Here is a 22,242-nt window from a genome sequence, read left to right on the forward strand (position 1 = left end):
ACTAAACATAAAGTCAAAAATACAACAGAAAATATATATATACAGTGTGTGCGAATGTAGTAAATTGTTATTAGTATTAACACTGGAATGATAGATGTGCAAGAGATGATGTGCAAATAGAGATACTGGGGTGCAAATGAGCAAAATAAATAACAATATGGGGATGAGGTAGTTGGGTGGGCTAATTTCAAATGGGCTGTGTACAGGTGCAGTGATCGGTAAGGTGCTCTGACAACTGATGCTTAAAGTTAGTGAAGGAGATAAGAGTCTCCAGCTTCAGAGATTTTTGCAGTTCATTCCAGTCATTGGCAGCAGAGAACTGGAAGGAATGGCGGCCAAAGGAGGTGTTGGCTTTGGGGATGACCAGTGAGATATACCTGCTGGGGTGCATACTACGGGTGGGTGTTGCTACGGTGACCAATTACCTAAGATAAGCCAGAGATTTGCCTAGCAGTGATTTATAGATGGCCTGGAGCCAGTGGGTTATGTAGTGAGGACCAGCCAACAAGAGCGTACAGGTCACAGTGGTGGGTAGTGTATGGGGCTTTGGAGACAAAACGGATGGCACTGTGATAAACTACATCCAATTTGCTGAGTATGGTGTTGGAGGCTATTTTGTAAATGACATCGCTGAAGTCAAGGATCGGTAGGATAGTCAGTTTTACGAGGGCATGTTTGGCAGCATGAGTGAAGGAGGCTTTGTTGCGAAATAGGAAGCCGATTCTAGATTTAACTTTGGATTGGAGATGCTTAATGTGAGTCTGGAAGGAGAGTTTACAGTCTAACCAGACACCTAGGTATTTGTAGTTGTCCACATACTCTAGGTCAGACCCGTCGAGAGTAGTGATTCTAGTCGGGTGGGCGGGTGCCAGAAGAGTTCGGTTGAAGAGCATGCATTTAGTTTTACTAGTGTTTAAGAGCAGTTGGAGGCTACGGAAGGAGTGCTGTATGGCATTGAAGCTTGTTTGGAGGTTTGTTAACACAGTGCACAATGAAGGGCCAGATGTATACAAAATGGTGTCGTCTGCGTGGAGGTGGATCTGAGAGTCACCAGCAGCAAGAGCGACATCATTGATATACACGGAGAATAGAGTCGGCCCAAGAATTGAACCCTGTGGCACCCCATAGAGACTGCCATAGGTCCAGACAACAGGCCCTCCGATTTGACACATTTAACTCTATCTGAGAAGTAGTTGGTGAACCAGGCGAGGCAGTCATTTGAGAAACCAAGGCTATTTAGTCTGCCAATAAGAATGCGGTGGTTGACAGAGTCGAAAGCCTTGGCCAGGTCGATGAAGACGGCTGCCCAGTACTGTCTATTATCGATCGCGGTTAGAATATTGTTTAGGACCTTGAGCGTGGCTGATGTGCACCCATGACCAGTTCGGAATCCGGATTGCATAGCAGAGAATGTACGGTGGGATTCAAAATGGTTGGTGATCTGTTTGTTAACTTGGCTTTCAAAAACTTTCGAAAGGCAGGTCAGGATGGATATAGGTCTGTAACAGTTTGGATCTAGAGTGTCACCCCCTTTGAAGAGGGGGATGACCGCGGCAGCTTTCCAATCTCTGGGGATCTCAGACGTTACGAAAGAGAGGTTGAACAGGCTAGTAATAGAGGTTGCTACAATTTCGGCGGCTATTTTTATAAAGAAAGGGTCCAGATTGTCTAGCCCAGATGATTTGCAGGCGTCCAGATTTTGAAGGCTCTTTCAGAACATCAGCTGTCTGAATTTGTGTGAAGGAGAAGCGGGGGGGGGGGGGGGGGGGGGGGGCATAGGCAAGTTGCAATGGAGGGTGCAGAGCTGGTGGCTGGCGTAGTGGTAGTCATGTGGAAAGCATGGCCAGCCGTATCAAAATGCTTTTGAAATTCTCGATTATTGTAGATTTATCGGTGGTGATAGTGTTTCCTAGTCTCAGTGCAGTGGGCAGCTGGGAGGAGGTGCTCTTATTCTCCATGGACTTTACAGTGACCCAAAACGTTTTTGGAGTTAGTGCTACAGGATGCAAATTTCTGTTTGAAAAAGCTAGCCTTTGCTTTCCTAACTGCTTGTGTATATTGGTTCCTAACTTCCCTGAAAAGTTGCATATCGTGGGGGCTTTTCGATGCTAATGCAGTACGCCACAGGATGCTTTTGTGCTGGTCAAGGGCAGTCAAGTCTGAGGAGAACCAGGGCTATATATTTTCTTAGTTCTGAATTTTTTGAATGGGGCATGCTTATTTAAGATTGAGAGGAAAGCACTTTTAAAGAACAACCAGGCATCCTCTACTGACGGAATGAGATCTATATCCATCCAGGATACCTGGGCCAGGTCGATTAGGAAGGCCTGCTCGCTAAAGTGTTTTAGGGAGTGTTTGACAGTGATGAGGGTTGGTCGTTTGACCGCGGACCCGTTACGGACGCAGGCAATAAGGCATTGATCGCTGAGATCCTGGTTGAAGACAGCGGAGGTGTATTTAGAGGGTAAATTAGTCAGGATGATATCTATGAGGAACTGCCTGTTCCATCTGCAGATAGATAATCACTGTTTCAGTTGAGTCAATCAATCAATCGCATTTTATTTATAAAGCCCTTTTTACATCAGCAGATGTCACAAAGTGCTATACAGAAACCCAGCCTAAAACCCCAAACAGCAAGCAATGCAGATGTAGAAGCACGGTGGCTAGGAAAAACTCCCTAGACAGGCAGAAACCTAGGAAGAAACCTAGAAAGGCACCAGGCTCTGAGGGGTGGCCAGTCCTCTTCTGGCTGTGCCAGGTGGAGATTATAACTGTACATGGCCATTAAGGCCAGATCTTTCTCCAAGATGTTCAAATGTTCATAGATGACCAGCAGGGTCAAATAATAATCACAGTGGTTGTAGAGGTTGCAACAGGTCAGTACATCAGGAGTAAATGTCACTTGGCTTTTCATAGCCGGGCATTTAGAGGTTGAAATTGCAGGTGTGGTAGAGAGAGAGAGAGTTGACAACAGTTGATAGAACTGCCAGTTAGATAATCACTCTTCCAGTTGAGTCCAGATAGAACTGCCAGACAGATAATCACTCTTCCAGTTGAGTCCAGATAGAACTGCCAGACAGATATTCACTCTTCCAGTTGAGTCAAGATAGAACTGCCAGACAGATAATCACTCTTCCAGTTGAGTCCAGATAGAACTGCCAGATAGAAAATCACTCTTCCAGTTGAGTCCAGATAGAACTGCCAGATAGAAAATCACTGTTCAAGTTGATTCTAGATAGAACTGCAACATTGACATTCACTGTTTCAGTTGAGTCCAGATAGAACTGCCAGATGGACAATCACTGTTTCAGTTGAGTCCAGATAGAACTGCCAGATAGATAATCACTGTTCCAGGAAAGTCCAGATAGAACTGCCAGATAGAACTGCCAGATAGAACTGCCAGATAGAGCTGCCAGATGTGCAGGCTTTACTTCTCACATTAAAATGTTAGACCGAATTACCATATTAATTTAAGTAGCATAACTAGCTCAGCAAGATCTAGATCGCTTATAATGGTGTCAGATTTGATCAACTAGCATGTATAGGTCAGTGAGGACAAATTTACATCACCATCTGCCTACACTGAACAGAAATATTAGTGCAGCATGTAAAGTGTTGGTTCCATGTTCAATGAGCTGAAATAAAAGATCCTAGAAATGTTCCACACGCACAAAAAGCATATTTGCTCTCAACGTTTGTGCAAATATGTGTTTACATCCCTCTTAGTGAGCATTTCTTCTTTGCCAAGAGAATCCATCCACCTGAGAGGTGTGGCATATCAAGAAGCTGATTAAACAGCATGGTCATTACACAGGTGCACCTTGTGCTGGGGACAGTAAAAAGCCACTCTAAAATGTGCAGTTTTGTTACACAACACAATGCCACAGATATCTAAAGTTTTGAGGGAGCGTGCAATTGGTGTACTGACTGCAGGATTGTCCACCAGAGCTGTTGCCAGATAATTGAATGTTAATTTCTCTACCATAAGCTATCTCCAACGTCGTTTTTGAGAATTTGGCAGTACTTCCAACCGGCCTCACAACTGCAGACCACGTGTACCCACGCCAACCTCCACATCCGGCTTCTTCACCTGCAGGATCGTCTGAGAGGGGGTCTGAGAGGGGGTCTGTGTTATAGCTAGCAGACGTAGCTACATACAATAATATCAAAGACAATATCAGCATGTAAAGTAGCTAGTTAGCTGTAAAATTGCCTAAACAAACTGCACTGTCAATTTAGGAGTCCACAATATCACCATTTTCAACCTGCTGATCGATGTGCCTCACAGAGTGGAGTCTGACATTCGCAACGGCAAATATACTTTTGAGGAGATGGAAAACGTTGCCCATGCTGCATCAGGAGGCTGAAAACATTTGGCTTGGCACCTAAAACCCTCACAAACTTTTACAGACGTATAATTGAGAGCTTCCTGTCGGGCTGTATCACCGCCTGGTATGGCAACTGCAACGTCCGCAACCGCAGGGCTCTCCAGAGGGTGGTGCGGTCTGCCAAACGCATTACCGGGGGAAAACTACCTGCCCTCCAGGACACCTACAGCACCCGATGTTACAGGAAGGCCAAAAAGTTCATCAAGGAAATCAACCACACAAGCCATTGCCTGTTCACCCCGCTATCATCCAGAAGGCGAGGTCAGTACAGGTGTATCAAAGCTGGGACCGAGAGACTGAAAAACAGCTTCTATCTCAAGGGCATCAGACTGTTAAATAGCCATCACTAGCACATTAGAGGCTGCTGCTGCCTATATAAATCACTGGCCACTTTAAGAAATGGAACACTAGTCACTTTAATAATGTTTACATATCTTGCATTACTCATCTCATACAGTTGAAGTCGGATGTTTACATACACTTAGGTTGGAGTCATTAAAACTTGTTTTTCAACCACTCCACAAATTTCTTGTTAACAAACTATAGTTTTGGCAAGTTGGTTAGCACATCTACTTTGTGCATGACACAAGCAATTTTTCCAACAATTGTTTACAGACAGATTAATGCATTTATTATTCACTGTATCCCATTCCAGTGGGTCAGAAGTTTACATACACTAAGTTGACTGTGCCTTTAAACAGCTTGGACATTTCTGGGAAAGGATGTCTGGATTTAGAAGCTTCTGACAGGCTAATTGACATCATTTGAGTCATTTGGAGGTGTACCTGTGGATGTATTTCAAGGCCTACCTTCAAACTCAGTGCCTCTTTGCTTGACATCATGGGAAAATCAAAAGAAATCAGCCAAGACCTCAGAAGAAAAATTGTAGAGCTCCACAAGTCTGGTTCATCCTTGGGAGCAATTTCCAAATGCCTGAAGGTACCACGTTCATCTGTACAAACAATAGTAAGCAAGTATAAACACCATTGGACCACGCAGCCGTCATACTGCTCAGGAAGGAGACGTGTTCTGTCTCCTAGAGATTAACGTACTTTGGAGAAAAAAGTGCAAATCAATCCCAGAACAACAGCAAAGGACGTTGTGAAGATGCTGGAGGAAACAGGTACAAAAGTATCTATATCCACAGTAAAACGAGTCCTATATCGACATAACCTGAAAGGCCGCTCAGCAAGGAAGAAGCCACTGCTCCAAAACCGCCAGAAAAAAAGCCAGACTACGGTTTGCAACTGCACATACTTTTTGGAGAAATGTCCTCTGGTCTGATGAAACAAAAATATAACTGTTTTGCCATAATGACCATCGTTATGTTTGGAGGAAAAAGGGGGTTGCTTGCAAGCCGAAGAACACCATCCCAACGGTGAAGTACGGGGGTGGCAGCATCATGCTGTGGGGGTGCTTTGCTGCAGGAGGGACTGGTGCACTTCACAAAGTAGATGGCATCATGAGGAAGGAAAATGATGTGGATATATTGAAGCAACATCTCAAAACATCAGTCAGGAAGTTCAAGCTTGGTCGCAAATGGGTCTTCCAAATGGACCCCAAGCATACTTCCAAAGTTGTGGCAAAATGGCTTAAGGACAACAAAGTCAAGGTATTGTAGTGGCCATCACAAAGCCCTGACCTCAATGCTATAGAACATTTGTGGGCAGAACTGAGAAAGGCCTACTAACCTGACTCAGTTATACCAGCTCTGTCAGGAGGAATGGGCCAAACTTCACCCAACTTATTGTGGGAAGCTTGTGGAAGGCTACCCGAAACGTTTGACCCAAGTTAAACCATTTTAAAGGCAATGCTACCAAATACTAATTGAGTGTATTCACTGTATCCCAATTCCCAACTTCTGACCCACTGGGAATGTGATGAAAGAAATAAAAGCTGAAATAAATCATTCTCTCTACTATTACTCTGACATTTCACATTTTTAAAATGAAGTGGTGATCCTAACTGACCTAAGACAGGGAATTTTTACTCTGATTAAATGTCAAGAATTGTGAAAAACGACCGGGAGACCCATGGGGTGGCGCAAAATTGGCCCAGCCTCGTCCAGGGTAGGGGAGGGAATGGCCGGCAGGGATGTAGCTCAGTTGGTAGAGCATGGCATTTGCAACGACAGTATTGTGGGTTCGATTCCCACGGGGGGCCAGAATGAAACATTTTAAATAATGTATGCACTCGCTCTGGATACGAGCGTCTGCTAAATGACTAAAATGTAAATGTAAAATGTAAGTATACATCCTAAAACCATATCCTGATTTCCACATCCTAAAACGCCTGATTTCCACATCCTCAAAAGCCTGTTTTCCACATCCTCAAAAGCCTGATTTCCACATCCTCAAACGCCTGATTTCTACATCATAAAACGCCTGATTTCTACATCCTAAAACGCCTGATTTCCACATCCTCAAAAGCCTGATTTCTACATCCTCAAAAGCCTGATTTCTACATCCTAAAACATCTGATTTCCACATCCTAAAATGCCTGATTTCCACATCCTAAAATGATTAGTATATGAAAGGAACTTGGGATGGGGAGGGTCTTTAGCGGGGGAATTAGTGGAGAACAATTGGAGGGTTACATAATAGCAATGCAAATATCATGGTACAGCTATATGGACACTCAATCACTATGGTTTTTTTTATTGGTAAATTTACAAACATATATAATGATAAATAGATTTGAAACTTGTGGAACAGGTGGAAATTATAGGCAATTAGCAAGACACCCCCAATAAAGGAATGGTTTTGCAGGTGGTGACCACAGACCACTTCTCAGTTCCTATGCTTCCTGGCTGATGTTTTGGTCACTTTTGAATGCTGGCGGTGCTTTCACTCTAGTGGTAGCATGAGACGGAGTCTACAACCCACACAAGTGGCTAAGGTAGTGCAGCTCATCCAGGATGGCACATCAATGCGAGCTGTGGCAAGAAGGTTTGCTGTGTCTGTCAGCGTAGTGTCCAGAGCATGGAGGCGCTACCAGGAGACAGGCCAGAACATCAGGAGACGTGGAGGAGGCCGTAGGAGGGCAACAACCCAGCAGCAGGACCGCTACCTCCGCTTTTGTGCAAGGAGGAGCAGGAGGAGCACTGCCAGAGCCCTGCAAAATGACCTCCAGCAGGCCACAAATGTGCATGTGTCTACTCAAATGGTCAGAAACAGACTCCATGAGGGTGGTATGAGGGCCCAACGTCCACAGGTGGGGGTTGTGCTTACAGCCCAACACCGTGCAGGACGTTTGGCATTTGCCAGAGAACACCAAGATTGGCAAATTCGCCACTGGCGCCCTGTGCTCTTCACAGATGAAAGCAGGTTCACACTGAGCACATGTGACAGACGTGACAGAGTCTGGAGACGCCGTGGAGAACGTTCTGCTGCCTGCAACATCCTCCAGCATGACCGGTTTGGCGGTGGGTCAGTCATGGTGTGGGGTGGCATTTCTTTGGGGGGCCGCACAGCCCTCCATGTGCTCGCCAGAGGTAGCCTGACTGCCATTAGGTACCGAGATGAGATCCTCAGACCCCTTGTGAGACCATATGCTGGTGCGGTTGGCCCTGTGTTCCTCCTAATGCAAGACAATGCTAGAACTCATGTGGCTGGAGTGTGTCAGCAGTTCCTGCAAGAGGAAGGCATTGATGCTATGGCCTGGCCCGCCCGTTCCCCAGACCTGAATCCAATTGAGCACATCTGGGACATCATGTCTCGCTCCATCCACCAACGCCACGTTGCACCACAGACTGTCCAGGAGTTGGCGGATGCTTTAGTCCAGGTCTGAGAGGAGATCCCTCAGGAGACCATCCGCCACCTCATCAGGAGCATGCCCAGGCATTGTAGGGAGGTCATACAGGCACGTGGAGGCCACACACACTACTGAGCCTAATTTTGACTTGTTTTAAGGACATTACATCAAAGTTGGATCAGCCTGTAGTGTGGTTTTCCACTTTAATTTTGAGGGTGACTCCAAATCCAGACCTCCATGGGTTGATACATTTGATTTCCATTGATAATTTTTGTGTGATTTTGTTGTCAGCACATTCAACTATGTAAAGAAAAAAGTATTTAATAAGATTATTTCATTCATTCAGATCTAGGATGTGTTATTTTAGTGTTCCCTTTATTTTTTTGAGCAGTGTATATAATAAATCATCAACCCTGCAAGCAATTCAAGACTCTATTATTATGGTGGGAGATTATAATACCGTTTTAAATAGCTCAATGGACCGTAACGGAAATCACACTATAAACAATCCCCCTCATGCTCTTAAGGAAATTGTGAATGTCATGGATACATTAGAACTAGTAGATATATGGAGGCTTAAATATCCTGATCTAGTGAGATATACATGGCGGAGACTCAATCAAGGTAGTCTTCTTGACTTCTTTCTTATGTCATTCTCCTTGGCACCAAAAGTTTAAAAAGTGTTGATAAGGGACATAATGCGGTCGGATCATATAATTGGCATATACAGTGGCTTGCGAAAGTATTCACCCCCCTTGGTATTTTTCCTATTTTGTTGCCTTACAACCTGGAATTGAAATTGATTTTTTGGGGGGTTTGTATCATTTGATTTACACAACATAGCTTACTCTTACTGAATTTCCACGTGGATATTGGAAATTTAATCAAAGCCTATTGGATGATAACTTGTTTTTAACTAGGACAGAGGAATTTATAACTGATTTTGTCCGACATAACATGAGAAATGTAACTGTTGTTTTTGGTTTTTGAGTATTTTCTCAGCTCCATGGTAGAATATGTAGAATCACAGATTATGAGCTAAAAAAAATGATCTGAACTACATGAAAAAATGTGTACGATTGCAAGAAATTGGCTTAAAAATGCAAAAATGTCTCTACACCGCCGAGATTGGGGGCCTCTAAAATATTATCTAAAATTCAACCACGACGACGGGCCGACCGTGCCCCCTGCTACGCCCACCACCCCTTTTAGATCCAGAAAAAACCCTGGAGGTAGCTATGTACTTATAGGTGGGGGTAAAATGACTAGGCAACAGGATATATAATAGACAGTAGCAGCAGCGTACAGTGGGGAAAAAAAGTATTTAGTCAGCCACCAATTGTGCAAGTTCTCCCACTTAAAAAGATGAGAGAGGCCTGTAATTTTCATCATAGGTACATGTCAACTATGACAGACAAAATTAGGAAAAAAAATCCAGAAAATCACATTGTAGGATTTTTTATGAATTTATTTGCAAATTATGGTGGAAAATAAGTATTTGGTCACCTACAAACAAGCAAGATTTCTGGTTCTCACAGACCTGTAACTTCTTCTTTAAGAGGCTCCTCTGTCCTCCACTCGTTACCTGTATTAATGTCACCTGTTTGACCTTGTTATCAGTATAAAAGACACCTTTTAGAGCATACGTTTCCTGTAGGTCTTGACCAGGTTTGCACACACTGCAGCAGGGATTTTGGCCCACTCCTCCATACAGACCTTCTCCAGATCCTTCAGGTTTCAGGGCTGTCGCTGGGCAATACGGACTTTCAGCTCCCTCCAAAGATTTTCTATTGGGTTCAGGTCTGGAGACTGGCTAGGCCACTCCAGGACCTTGAGATGCTTCTTACGGAGCCACTCCTTAGTTGCCCTGGCTGTGTGTTTCGGGTCGTTGTCAAGCTGGAAGACCCAGCCACGACCCATCTTCAATACTCTTACTGAGGGAAGGGGGTTGTTGGCCAACATACATGGCCCCATCCATCCTCCCCTCAATATGGTGCAGTCATCCTGTCCCCTTTGCAGAAAAGCATCCCCAAAGAATGATGTTTCCACCTCCATGCTTCACGGTTGGGATGGTGTTCTTGGGGTTGTACTCATCCTTCTTCTTCCTCCAAACACGGCGAGTGGAGTTTAGACCAAAAACGTATATTTTCGTCTCATCAGACCACATGACCTTCTCCCATTCCTCCTCTGGATCATCCAGATGGTCATTGGCAAACTTCAGACGGGCCTTGACGAGGTCCTGCTGTGTAGTTCTGGGCTGATCCCTCACCTTCCTCATGATCATTGATGCCCCACGAGGTGAGATCTTGCATGGAGCCCCAGACTGAGGGTGATTGACTGTCATCTTGAAGTTCTTCCATTTTCTAATAATTGCGCCAACAGTTGTTGCCTTCTCACCAAGCTGCTTGCCTATTGTCCTGTAGCCCATCCCAGCCTTGTGCAGGTCTACAATTTTATCCCTGATGTCCTTACACAGCTCTCTGGTCTTGGCCATTGTGGAGAGGTTGGAGTCTGTTTGATTGAGTGTGTGGACAGGTGTCTTTTATACAGGTAACAAGTTCAAACAGGTGCAGTTAATACAGGTAATGAGTGGAGAACAGGAGGGCTTCTTAAAGAAAAACAAACAGGTCTGTGAGAGATGGAATTCTTACTGGTTGGTAGGTGATCAAATACTTATGTCATGCAATAAAATGCAAACTAATTACTTAAAAATCATACAATGTGATTTTCTGGATTTTTGTTTTAGATTCCGTCTCTCACAGTTGAAGTGTACCTATGATAAAAATTACAGACCTCTACATGCTTTGTAAGTAGGAAAACCTGCAAAATCGGCAGTGTATCAAATACTTGTTCTCCCCACTGTATATGTATTTGCGAGAAGAAAAAAAACATATGGGGGATTGCAGAAAATTACATTGATGGAAGTTACAATCTATCTGCAATATTAAAGCTGATCTACCCCCTAAAACAAAACAAAAAGTATATGAAAGGTGCCCACCAGTGCATTTCCTGCCTACTCCAGGAATATTCCAACTGGGATTTTGGGACAACCAGGGAATTTATTAAAAAGTTCCCGGAATAGGGTTAGGGAAAATAGGATTTTGAATGGGAATGAATTTTGTGCCCCCACAAGGTTAGTTATACAAGACTGTGTGTGTGTGTGTGTGTGTGTGTGTGTGCGCGTGTGCGCGTGTGCGTGTGTGCGTGTGTGCGTGTATGCGTGTGTGTGTGTGTGTGTGTGTGTGTGTGTGTGTGTGTGTGTGTGTGTGTGTGTGTGTGTGTGTGTGTGCGTGCGTGCGTGCGTGCGTGCGCGCGTGCGCGTGTGTGCGTGCGTGCGTGTGTGTGCGCGTGTGCGTGCGTGCGTGCGTGCACGTGTGGGTGTGTGTGTGCGCGCGTGTGCGTGCGTGCGTGCGCGTGTGTGTGTGTGTGTGTGTGTGTGTGTGTGTCCAGGCTCTCCTCTAAGGCTGGAGTGTACAGCTCTAAAACGTACAGCAGCCGTGTCTGGCAGTTCAGCACCAAGGACAAACAATCTGCATTCTATTAGAACATCACAGCTTAGAACAAAGTGTCTAATCAAGTAGAGATGTCAGCTATAGGCTGTGCCATTAAGGACGCATTCATTCACAGTGCTGTACTGTAGTTGTTCTGAAGTATCCCCTCATGTGCAACTGATCTTCTATGTTCTTATGAGTCAGATGTTCAGTTATGTTCTACGGGGAGACGTGCTAAAAAATATACTAACGAGACTAGTGAAGTCTCCACTCCTCCAAAAGGAAACTCTCAGCCAGTCTCCACTCCTCCAAAAGGAAACTCTCAGCCAGTCTCCACTCCTCCAAAAGGAAACTCTCAGCCAGTCTCCACTCCTCCAAAAGGAAACTCTCAGCCAGTCTCCACTCCTCCAAAAGGAAACTCTCAGCCAGTCTCCACTCCTCCAAAAGGAAACTCTCAGCCAGTCTCCACTCCTCCAAAAGGAAACTCTCAGCCAGTCTCCACTCCTCCAAAAGGAAACTCTCAGCCAGTCTCCACCCCTCTGAAAGGAAACTCTCAGCCAGTTTCCGGCAAGCCTATGGTACAAATGTCCTCTCCCCTTCCAAAATTCAAAAAATGGAAGCACCTACAAAATTGGGATTTTTCCAAATGATCAGTGATTAAAAATCAGCACACCGAATCAAAGTTCCTCATTAGTCGTCACATCCCACAGTCTGTCGACAGATTCTACAACCATTTTATGTTACGTGCATCTGTCCACGAGAAATTACTTGGTGAATAACACTAAAAGGTTAGTATTACTTAAAACCATTGGGGTGCCAGGACAGAGAGAAGCTTGGACTGGGCTGAGCAGGAGCTGCCTGTCCGTAAGGGTGGGAGGGCCAAGAAACCGAAACAGAGTGCTCAGGTGTAGGGGTTGAGCATAACCTGAAGGAAGGGACGGGACGGGCAGTTCCTCTTGCTGCTCCGTAGGTAAGCACCATGGTCTTGTAGTGGACGCAAGCTTTGACTGGAAGCCAGTGGAGGAGGGTGACAACCAGGCAGAACGCAGTGCTCTGGATAAGGTGCAGTGGATTGATGGCACAAGCAGAGAGCCCAGCCAACAGCAAGCTGCAGTAGTATTGTAGGTGACATGGAGACACATGGCATTTTAATGTTTTAATCACTGGACATTTGAACAGCATTTAATCATATATATATATATAACCGTCTTTTTTTACACATTATATGTTGACTGTCTTCACATGTGGGGCTTGAACCTGCAATGTTTGGTTCCCAAAACGGATATTTTATTCTCTGCGCCACCAGGGAAGATCGCTTACAACTTATGTTTTCGGTATATAGCCATTGCAGTATGGTCAGTCAGGAATTCCATGCTTCCTTTTTAATTATTTTAGACATAACTAACCCAGGGATATACTTGTAACTGGGTTATTCACCATCACTTCACCCATCCTCTTTATATGCTGCCTGCTTCTGGGCCCATATTCACAAGGTATCCAAGGAATTATACCGTGTGTGTTTAAAAAAATTTTGAACACTAAACTTTCGCATAATGTTAATAATTTTACAATTAGTCTAAATTCTGCATTTCTGACTCGATTTATGCATCTGAGTGAAATAAAGATATCTTGTTTTTTAGTAGAGTATATCTGAGCCTCAATTTCACAGTAAAAAAAAAAAAAAGAAAGATGGTTAAAGAATAGCTTAGTGGTTAATAGATGGCGGCAGGTAGCTTAGTGGTTAAGAGTGTTGTGCCAGTAACCGAAAGGTCGCTGGTTCTAATCCCCGAGCCGACTTTGTGAAAAAAATCTGTTGACGTGCCCTTGAGCAAGGCACTTAACCCTAATTGCTCTGGATAAGAGCGTCTGCTAAATGACAAAAAAAAAATATATATATTGTGGGATTGAACCTGCAATCTTCAGATTTACAGCCAGATAATTGACCCTCTGCGATACCAGCTATGGCCTTGCAGGTTCTTTTTCATTCTATTATGGTCAATCAGGACACAGAACACAATTCCTGAGTTATTAAAATGTTCCTATCCTCTTCATTTCATGTGAACATGTAACACTCTATTTGATGATTTTGCTCTTTGCTATTGCACATTTTTTTAATGTACTTAATCGTTACCCAGAAATAATTTGATATTGATATTTTAAAAAATGGCTTCAACATGTCCCTGACTGAGTCTGTAATACCAACATGTTTCAAGCAGACCACCATAGTCCCCGTGCCCAAGAACTCTAAGATAACCTGCCTAAATGACTACCGACCCGTGGCACTGACGTCTGTAGCCATGAAGTGCTTTGAAAGACTGGTCATGGCTCACATCAACAGCATAATCCCAGAAACCCTAGACCCACTCCAATTTGCATACCGCCCCAACAGATCCACAGATGATGCAATCTCTATCGCACTCCACACTGCCCTTTCCCACCTGGACAAGAGGAACACCTACGTGAGAATGCTATTCATTGACTACAGCTCAGCATTCAACACCATAGTGCCCTCAAAGCTCATCACTAAGCTAAGGATCCTGGGACTAAACACCTCCCTCTGCAACTGGATCCTGGACTTCCTGACGGGCCGCCCCCAGGTGGTAAGGGTAGGTAACAACACATCTGCCACACTGATCCTCAACACGGGGGCCCCTCAGGGGTGCGTGCTCAGTCCCCTCCTGTACTCTCTGTTCACCCATGACTGCATGGCCAGGCACGACTCCAACACCATCATTAAGTTTGCCGACGACACAACAGTGGTAGGCCTGATCACCGACAACGATGAGACAGCCTATAGGGAGGAGGTCAGAGATCTGGCCGTGTGGTGCCAGGACAACAACCTCTCCCTCAACGTGACCAAGACAAAGGAGATGATTGTGGACTACAGGAAAAAAAAGAGGACTGAGCACGCCCCCATTCTCATCGACGGGGCTGTAGTGGAACAGGTTGAGAGCTTCAAGTTCCTTGGTGTCCACATCACCAACGAACTATCATGGTCCAAACACACCAAGACAGTCGTGAAGAGGGCACGACAAAGCCTATTCCCCCTCAGGAGACTAAAAAGATTTGGCATGGGTCCTCAGATCCTCAAAAAATTCTACAGCTGCACCATCGAGAGCATCCTGACTGGTTGCATCACCGCCTGGTATGGCAACTGCTTGGCCTCTGACCGCAAGGCACTACAGAGGGTAGTGCGTACGGCCCAGTACATCACAGGGGCAAAGCTCCCTGCCATCCAGGACCTCTATACCAGGCGGTGTCAGAGGAAGGCCCTCAAAATTGTCAAAGACTCCAGTCACCCTAGTCATAGACTGTTCTCTCTGCTACCGCACGGCAAGCGGTACCGGAGTGCCAAGTCTAGGTCCAAAAGACTTCTCAACAGCTTCTACCCCCAAGCCATAAGACTCCTGAACAGCTAATCATGGCTACCCGGACTATTTGCACTGCCCCCCCACCCCATACTTTTTACGCTGCTGCTACTCTGTTAAGTATTTATGCATAGTCACTTTAACTCTACCCACATGTACATATTACCTCAACTACCTCAACTAGCCGGTGCCCCCGCACATTGACTATGCAACGGTACCCCCCTGTATATATAGCCTCCCTACTGTCACTTTATTCTATTGTATATATAGCCTCCCTACTGTCACTTTATTTTTACTTCTGCTCTTTTTTTCTCAACACTTTTTTTGTTGTTGTTTTATTCTTACTTTTTTTTGTTTAAAATAAATGCACTGTTGGTTAAGGGCTGTAAGTAAGCATTTCACTGTAATGTCTGCACCTGTTGTATTCGGCGCATGTGACCAATAAAATTTGATTTGATTTGATGATTTTGCTCTTTGCTATTGCACATTTTTTTAATGTACTTAATCGTTACCCAGAAATAATTTGATATTGATATTTTAAAAAATGGCTTCATTGGACCTTTTAAATCATTTCGTTATCAAAAACATTCTGCAAATGTTTTGGGGATGTTATAATCCTAATGTTAGATAAAACCCAAACTAAAACTTAATGGGAATCTTAGCTAATGTTCTGGGAATGATCCCGGTTTACTGGGGCACCTCCATTGTACCGTAGTTGTCTATTACCAAATAGACAGTTGTTTTTTATTAAACTTTTCTCTGTGGTGCTGGGAATAAAAACTCCCTTGTGGAGGATCCTTTATAGAGTGTCTGCAAACAGAACCAAATATTGCTGCTCCGTTTCAGCGTGATCACTTCACTATACACATATTAACATCTGGTTACATTGAGGCAGACGTTGTCTGTGTGAGTGAATCTGGGATCCTACAGAATCCTGCTCATTACCTGGAGTCACTTCACTTTTAGACTGTTAATTAAAGTGTATTCCCTGTGTGTTTCTGTTTGCTAAGCAGTGATGGTGCTTCGCCTGCTGTGCAGAGACACTGCTGGGGAAACGTTTCTCTGGTTGATGTGGCTTTACATTAGTAGTGAAGTAACTTAGTGTTTTATATTACTGGTAATCCCAGAGAGTTAGTGCTTTACTGTCTCTCCTGTGTTTAGTAGAACACAATGATGTATAGTAGAACACAATACTATATAGTAGAACACAATACTATATAGTAGAACACAATGATGTATAGTAGAACACAATGCTGTGTAGTAGAACACAATACTATATAGTAGAACACAATACTATATAGTAGAACACAATGCTGTATAGTAGAACACAATGCTGTGTAGTAGAACACAATACTATATAGTAGAACACAATACTATATAGTAGAACACAATGATGTATAGTAGAACACAATGCTGTGTAGTAGAACACAATGCTGTGTAGTAGAACACAATGCTGTGTAGTAGAACACAATACTATATAGTAGAACACAATGCTGTGTAGTAGAACACAATGCTGTGTAGTAGAACACAATGCTGTGTAGTAGAACACAATGCTGTGTAGTAGAACACAACGCTGTGTAGTAGAACACAATGCTGTATAATAGAAGAGCAGAATGCATATTTCCAGATGTGTGTGTTTGTGTATATGCGTGCATGCGTGTCTACATATCACCTCTATATAACCCCTCCCTCCCTCTCTCTCTCTCTCTCAGCCTGTGGGACAGCGGCGGCGGGTGCGGAGGACGAGGGTGAGGCTGAGGCCGGCTGGATAGAGGGAGCAGCCATCTTACTGTCTGTAGTGTGTGTTGTGCTGGTGACAGCCTTCAACGACTGGAGCAAGGAGAAGCAGTTCAGAGGGCTGCAGAGCCGCATCGAGCAGGAGCAGAAGTTCCAGGTGGTTAGAGGCGCTCAGGTCATCCAGCTCCCCGTGGCTGACATCGTGGTCGGGGACATCGCACAAATCAAGTATGGTACGTGTTGTTACCCATAGACAACTAACCTAACCATGTCCAATAAGCTTTCTCTGCCCTTAACCTTGTTCTGAACACCTCCTAATAACAAAGGTCATGTGGTTCGGTAAGAAGAATAAGGGTGGATGCTCTCGAGGTAAGGGTCCTCTCGAGCGGCTAGTTGTTCTTTACCATTCAGCCATCAGATTTGCCACCAGTGATCCTTATAGGATACATCACTGCCCTCTATAATCCTCTGTAAACTGGTCATCACAACCAAGACTTAATTGAAGAATACCTACTGTTGACCAATCACTGACGAAAGGGTGTAGACTACCGCACCGACTGCGGCTTGCCTCGAGAAAAAATGCTTTGTGCCCAAACTGCCCAAAATAAATTTACTGAAGTCCAAAATGAACTAAAACGTCACAGAATGTTGTCATAATAAATGCACAAACTCTTCCAAAGTTCGTCTGGAAGCATGCAGACTCCTTCAGACCACTGCGCCATCTGTGAGTTAGCAAGGCGAGTCTTGATGGCTAAACTTCCTGTTTTATCCCCATCCCAGACCTTAATCCTTAATTTAACCAATCAGAATTCATGCCTGAAGTTTTGTGTTTGTATTTTATGATGGATCCCCATTAGTTCCTGCCAAGGCAGCAGCTACTCTTCCTGGGGTTTATTATGGATCCCCATTAGTTCCTGCCAAGGCAGCAGCTACTCTTCCTGGGGTTTATTATGGATCCCCGTTAGTTCCTGCCAAGGCAGCAGCTACTCTTCCTGGGGTTTATTATGGATCCCCGTTAGTTCCTGCCAAGGCAGCAGCTACTCTTCCTGGGGTTTATTATGGATCCCCATTAGTTCCTGCCAAGGCAGCAGCTACTCTTCCTGGGGTTTATTATGGAGCCCCATTAGTTCCTGCCAAGGCAGCAGCTACTCTTCCTGGGGTTTATTATGGATCCCCATTAGTTCCTGCCAAGGCAGCAGCTACTCTTCCTGGGGTTTATTATGGATCCCCATTAGTTCCTGCCAAGGCAGCAGCTACTCTTCCTGGGGTTTATTATGGATCCCCATTAGTTCCTGCCAAGGCAGCAGCTACTCTTTCTGGGGTTTATTATGGATCCCCATTAGTTCCTGCCAAGGCAGCAGCTACTCTTCCTGGGGTTTATTATGGATCCCCATTAGTTCCTGCCAAGGCAGCAGCTACTCTTCCTGGGGTTTATTATGGATCCCCATTAGTTCCTGCCAAGGCAGCAGCTACTCTTCCTGGGGTTTATTAAGGATCCCCATTAGTTCCTGCCAAGGCAGCAGCTACTCTTCCTGGGGTTTATTAAGGATCCTCATTAGTTCCTGCCAAGGCAGCAGTTACTCTTCCTGGGGTTTATTATGGATCCCTATTAGTTCCTGCTAAGGCAGCAGCTACTCTTCCTGGGGTTTATTAAGGATCCCCATTAGTTCCTGCCAAGGCAGAAGCTACTCTTCCTGGGGTTTATTATGGATCCCCATTAGTTCCTGCCAAGGCAGCAGCTACTCTTCCTGGGGTTTATTAAGGATCCCCATTAGTTCCTGCCAAGGCAGCAGCTACTCTTCCTGGGGTTTATTATGGATCCCCATTAGTTCCTGCCAAGGCAGCAGCTACTCTTCCTGGGGTTAAGGCACTTACATCACACACAAAACAAAAGATAAAACAGTACATCAGGGTACTTCAATCCTGGAGGGCCGAAAACACCTCTGTTTTTCATCCTCTCCTTCTAATCAGGGGCTAATTCAGACCTGGGACACCAGGTGAGTGTAATTAACTACCAGGTAGAAATAAAAAACAGAAGTGTTTCGGCCCTCCAGGACCGGAATTGAAGAACCCTGCAGTACATCATATAACATTATTACACCACTACATATCTACAATACAAAATGTATAATACCACCATACAAAGTTAATTTAATGTACGTGCGTGTGCTAGCGTTTGTGTGCGTATGTGTGTGTCTGTACCTGTGTTTGTCTGTACCTGTGTGTGTCTCTTCACAGTCCCCGCTGTTCCATAAGGTGTATTTTTACCAGTTTTTTAAAACTGCTTGCATCAGTTACTTGATGTGGAATAGAGTTCCTTGTAGTCATGGCTCTATGTAGTACTGTGCGCCTCCCATAGTCTGTTCTGGACTTGGGGACAGTGAAGAGACCTCTGGTGGCATGTCTTGTGAGGTATGCATGGGTGTCTTAGTGTGCCAGTAGTTTAAACAGACAGCTTGGTGCATTTAACATGTCATACACTATTCTACTGTATCTTAGTCCATGCCGCTCTGTCATTGCTTGTCCATATATGTATATATTCTTAAATTCCATTCCTTACTAGATTTGTGTGTATTGGGTATATGTTGTGAAATTGTGAATAGATATTACTGCACTGTCGGAGCTAGAAGCACAAGCATTTCGCTACACCCGCAATAACATCTGCTAAACACGTGTATGTGACAAATAACACTTTGAGCCATGAGAGATTGACATGCATATTATTAATGTTAGCTCTTCGTGTACATTTCAGGGCCAGCCGTGCTTCCCTGTTCTGACCCAGCTAATGAACACTATTCCAACCCTTAATCCTTAACCAATTGGAATGAATGCCTGAAGTGAATTAACCCTATCCCAAACCTTAATCCTTAACTTAACCAATCGGAATGAATGCATGAAGTTAATTAACCCTATCCCATACCTTTGTCCGTAACTTAACCAATTGGAATGAATGCCTGAATTGTTAACCAATCGGAATAATGCCTGAAATTAACCCTAGAGTTGTTTTCTTATCCCAAACCTTAACCCTTAACCCAGTCGGAATGAATGCCTTAACTTAACCACAGTTGTTTCTGTGTGCCTTTAACTCATGAGGGATCTGTGTGCCTGAATACAGGATGCAGCCACTAGGAGCAACGGTGAGCGCTATTTCCTTCCAGTAGGGTTGGGTTTTGGACGGGGTGGCAGATGGACGTAATTCGCAAACTCCGGCTCTGGGGGTCACGTCTTCAATCCCAGTGATTGGCCCACATTTTGGCAACTGCGATATTTGACATTTTGTCAAAAACACCTCAAAATTTGACGTTTGGAGAAAAGTGGAAAAAACGTGTAAGCAACTTGTAGGTTATAAAACAGTATCTGTTGTGTTTCAGGTGACCTGCTTCCAGCGGATGGAGTGTTGATACAGGGCAACGATCTGAAGATAGATGAGAGTTCACTAACAGGAGAGTCTGATCACGTCAAGAAAGAAGCCGACAAGGATCCTATGCTACTGTCTGGTCAGTGACACACACGCACACACACAAGCACGCACTGCACCCAGGCACGTATTGTACCTGTTCTGGGTTGTCCATAAACGGATGAATAGTGCCAAGACATTGGTTAAAAAAGGCCTGTATAGTATACCATGCTACTAGACAGGCCTGTATAGTATACCATGCTACTAGACAGGCCTGTATAGTATACCATGCTACTAGACAGGCCTGTATAGTATACCATGCTACCAGACAGGCCTGTATAGTATACCATGCTACCAGACAGGCCTGTATAGTATACCATGCTACCAGACAGGCCTGTATAGTATACCATGCTACCAGACAGGCCTGTATAGTATACCATGCTACTAGACAGGCCTGTATAGTATACCATGCTACTAGACAGGCCTGTATAGTATACCATGCTACAGGCAGGCCTGTATAGTATACCATGCTACCAGACAGGCCTGTATAGTATACCATGCTACTAGACAGGCCTGTATAGTATACCATGCTACCAGACAGGCCTGTATAGTATACCATGCTACTAGACAGGCCTGTATAGTATACCATGCTACTAGACAGGCCTGTATAGTATACCATGCTACCAGACAGGCCTGTATAGTATACCATGCTACTAGACAGGCCTGTATAGTATACCATGCTACCAGACAGGCCTGTATAGTATACCATGCTACCAGACAGGCCTGTATAGTATACCATGCTACTAGACAGGCCTGTATAGTATACCATGCTACTAGACAGGCCTGTATAGTATACCATGCTAACAGACAGGCCTGTATAGTATACCATGCTACCAGACAGGCCTGTATAGTATACCATGCTACTAGACAGGCCTGTATAGTATACCATGCTACTAGACAGGCCTGTATAGTATACCATGCTACAGGCAGGCCTGTATAGTATACCATGCTACTAGACAGGCCTGTATAGTATACCATGCTACCAGACAGGCCTGTATAGTATACCATGCTACCAGACAGGCCTGTATAGTATACCATGCTACCAGACAGGCCTGTATAGTATACCATGCTACCAGACAGGCCTGTATAGTATACCATGCTACCAGACAGGCCTGTATATTATACCCTGCTACTAAACACTCTCTCTCTCTCTGTAACTCTCTCTCTGTAACTCTCTCTCTGTAACTCTCTCTCTCTCTCTCTCTCTCTCTCTCTCTCTCTCTCTCTCTCTCTCTCTCTCTCTCTCTCTCTCTCTCTCTCTCTCTCTCTCTCTCTCTCTCTCTCTCTCTCTCTCTCTCTCTCTCCCTCAGGTTGTGGCAGGAGGACACATATTTGGCTGCCAAAATTGCACATTTTGGCTTTTCACCCAATAAATATTAGATTTGTTCTTCCTCTTTTATAGTTTCAAATTATTTGTACTGAATGATAATTTTGGGAAAGAAAGATTCTCTTAGGTCTGAGTATTTGTCACAGTGTAATAGGAAATGCAGCTCTGTCTCTACCTCTCCCCGGGGGAAGAGTGAGCACAGCCTGTCCTCTCTGGGCAGCCAGGTTTGCCTGTGACGACCGGTCTCTATAGCCAGACTGTGCTCACTGAGTCTGTACCTAGTCAGTGTTTTTCTCAGTTTTCTATCAGTCACATTGGTCAGATATTCTGCCACCATGTACTGTCTGTTTAGAGCCAAATAGCATTGAAGTTTACTTTGATTTTTTGTGGTGTCTTTCCAATAGGTGATATATTTTTCTTTTTGCTTTGTGATGATTTGGTTGGGCCAGATTTTCTGAGTGCTGTCCTGAGGCTCTATGAGGTTGGTTTTGGTTAGTGAACTGAGCCTCAGAACCAGCTGGCTGAGGGGACTCTTCTCTTGTTTCATCTCTTGACATATTAGAGCTGTGTGATGGAATGTTTTGAGGTCACTTGGTTTTAGATGGTTGTAAAATTTGATGGCTCTTTTTTCTATTCGAATAAGGAGGGGGTATTGGCCCAATTCTGCTCTACATGCGTTATTTGGAGTTTTTCTTTGCACTTGCAATACAGTCTTGCAAAG

General features: G+C 44.4%; 1 protein-coding gene across 1 annotated transcript in view; it reads left to right on the plus strand.

The window, feature by feature from the left end:
• The window catches only part of LOC311138286 (plasma membrane calcium-transporting ATPase 2-like), a gene marked incomplete at both ends in the record, with an annotated part of 135,727 nt that overhangs the window by 6,876 nt on the left and 106,609 nt on the right, over positions 1-22,242 (plus strand). Inside the window, 2 exons of the mRNA XM_084172967.1 lie at positions 16,713-16,970; positions 20,109-20,234. Coding sequence (XP_084029093.1) covers positions 16,713-16,970; positions 20,109-20,234 — 384 coding nt within the window. The remainder of the gene's footprint in view (positions 1-16,712; positions 16,971-20,108; positions 20,235-22,242) is intronic.

Source organism: Coregonus lavaretus (genome assembly GCF_964263955.1).
Source record: "Coregonus lavaretus genome assembly, chromosome: 12".
Classification (NCBI taxonomy): domain Eukaryota; kingdom Metazoa; phylum Chordata; class Actinopteri; order Salmoniformes; family Salmonidae; genus Coregonus; species Coregonus lavaretus.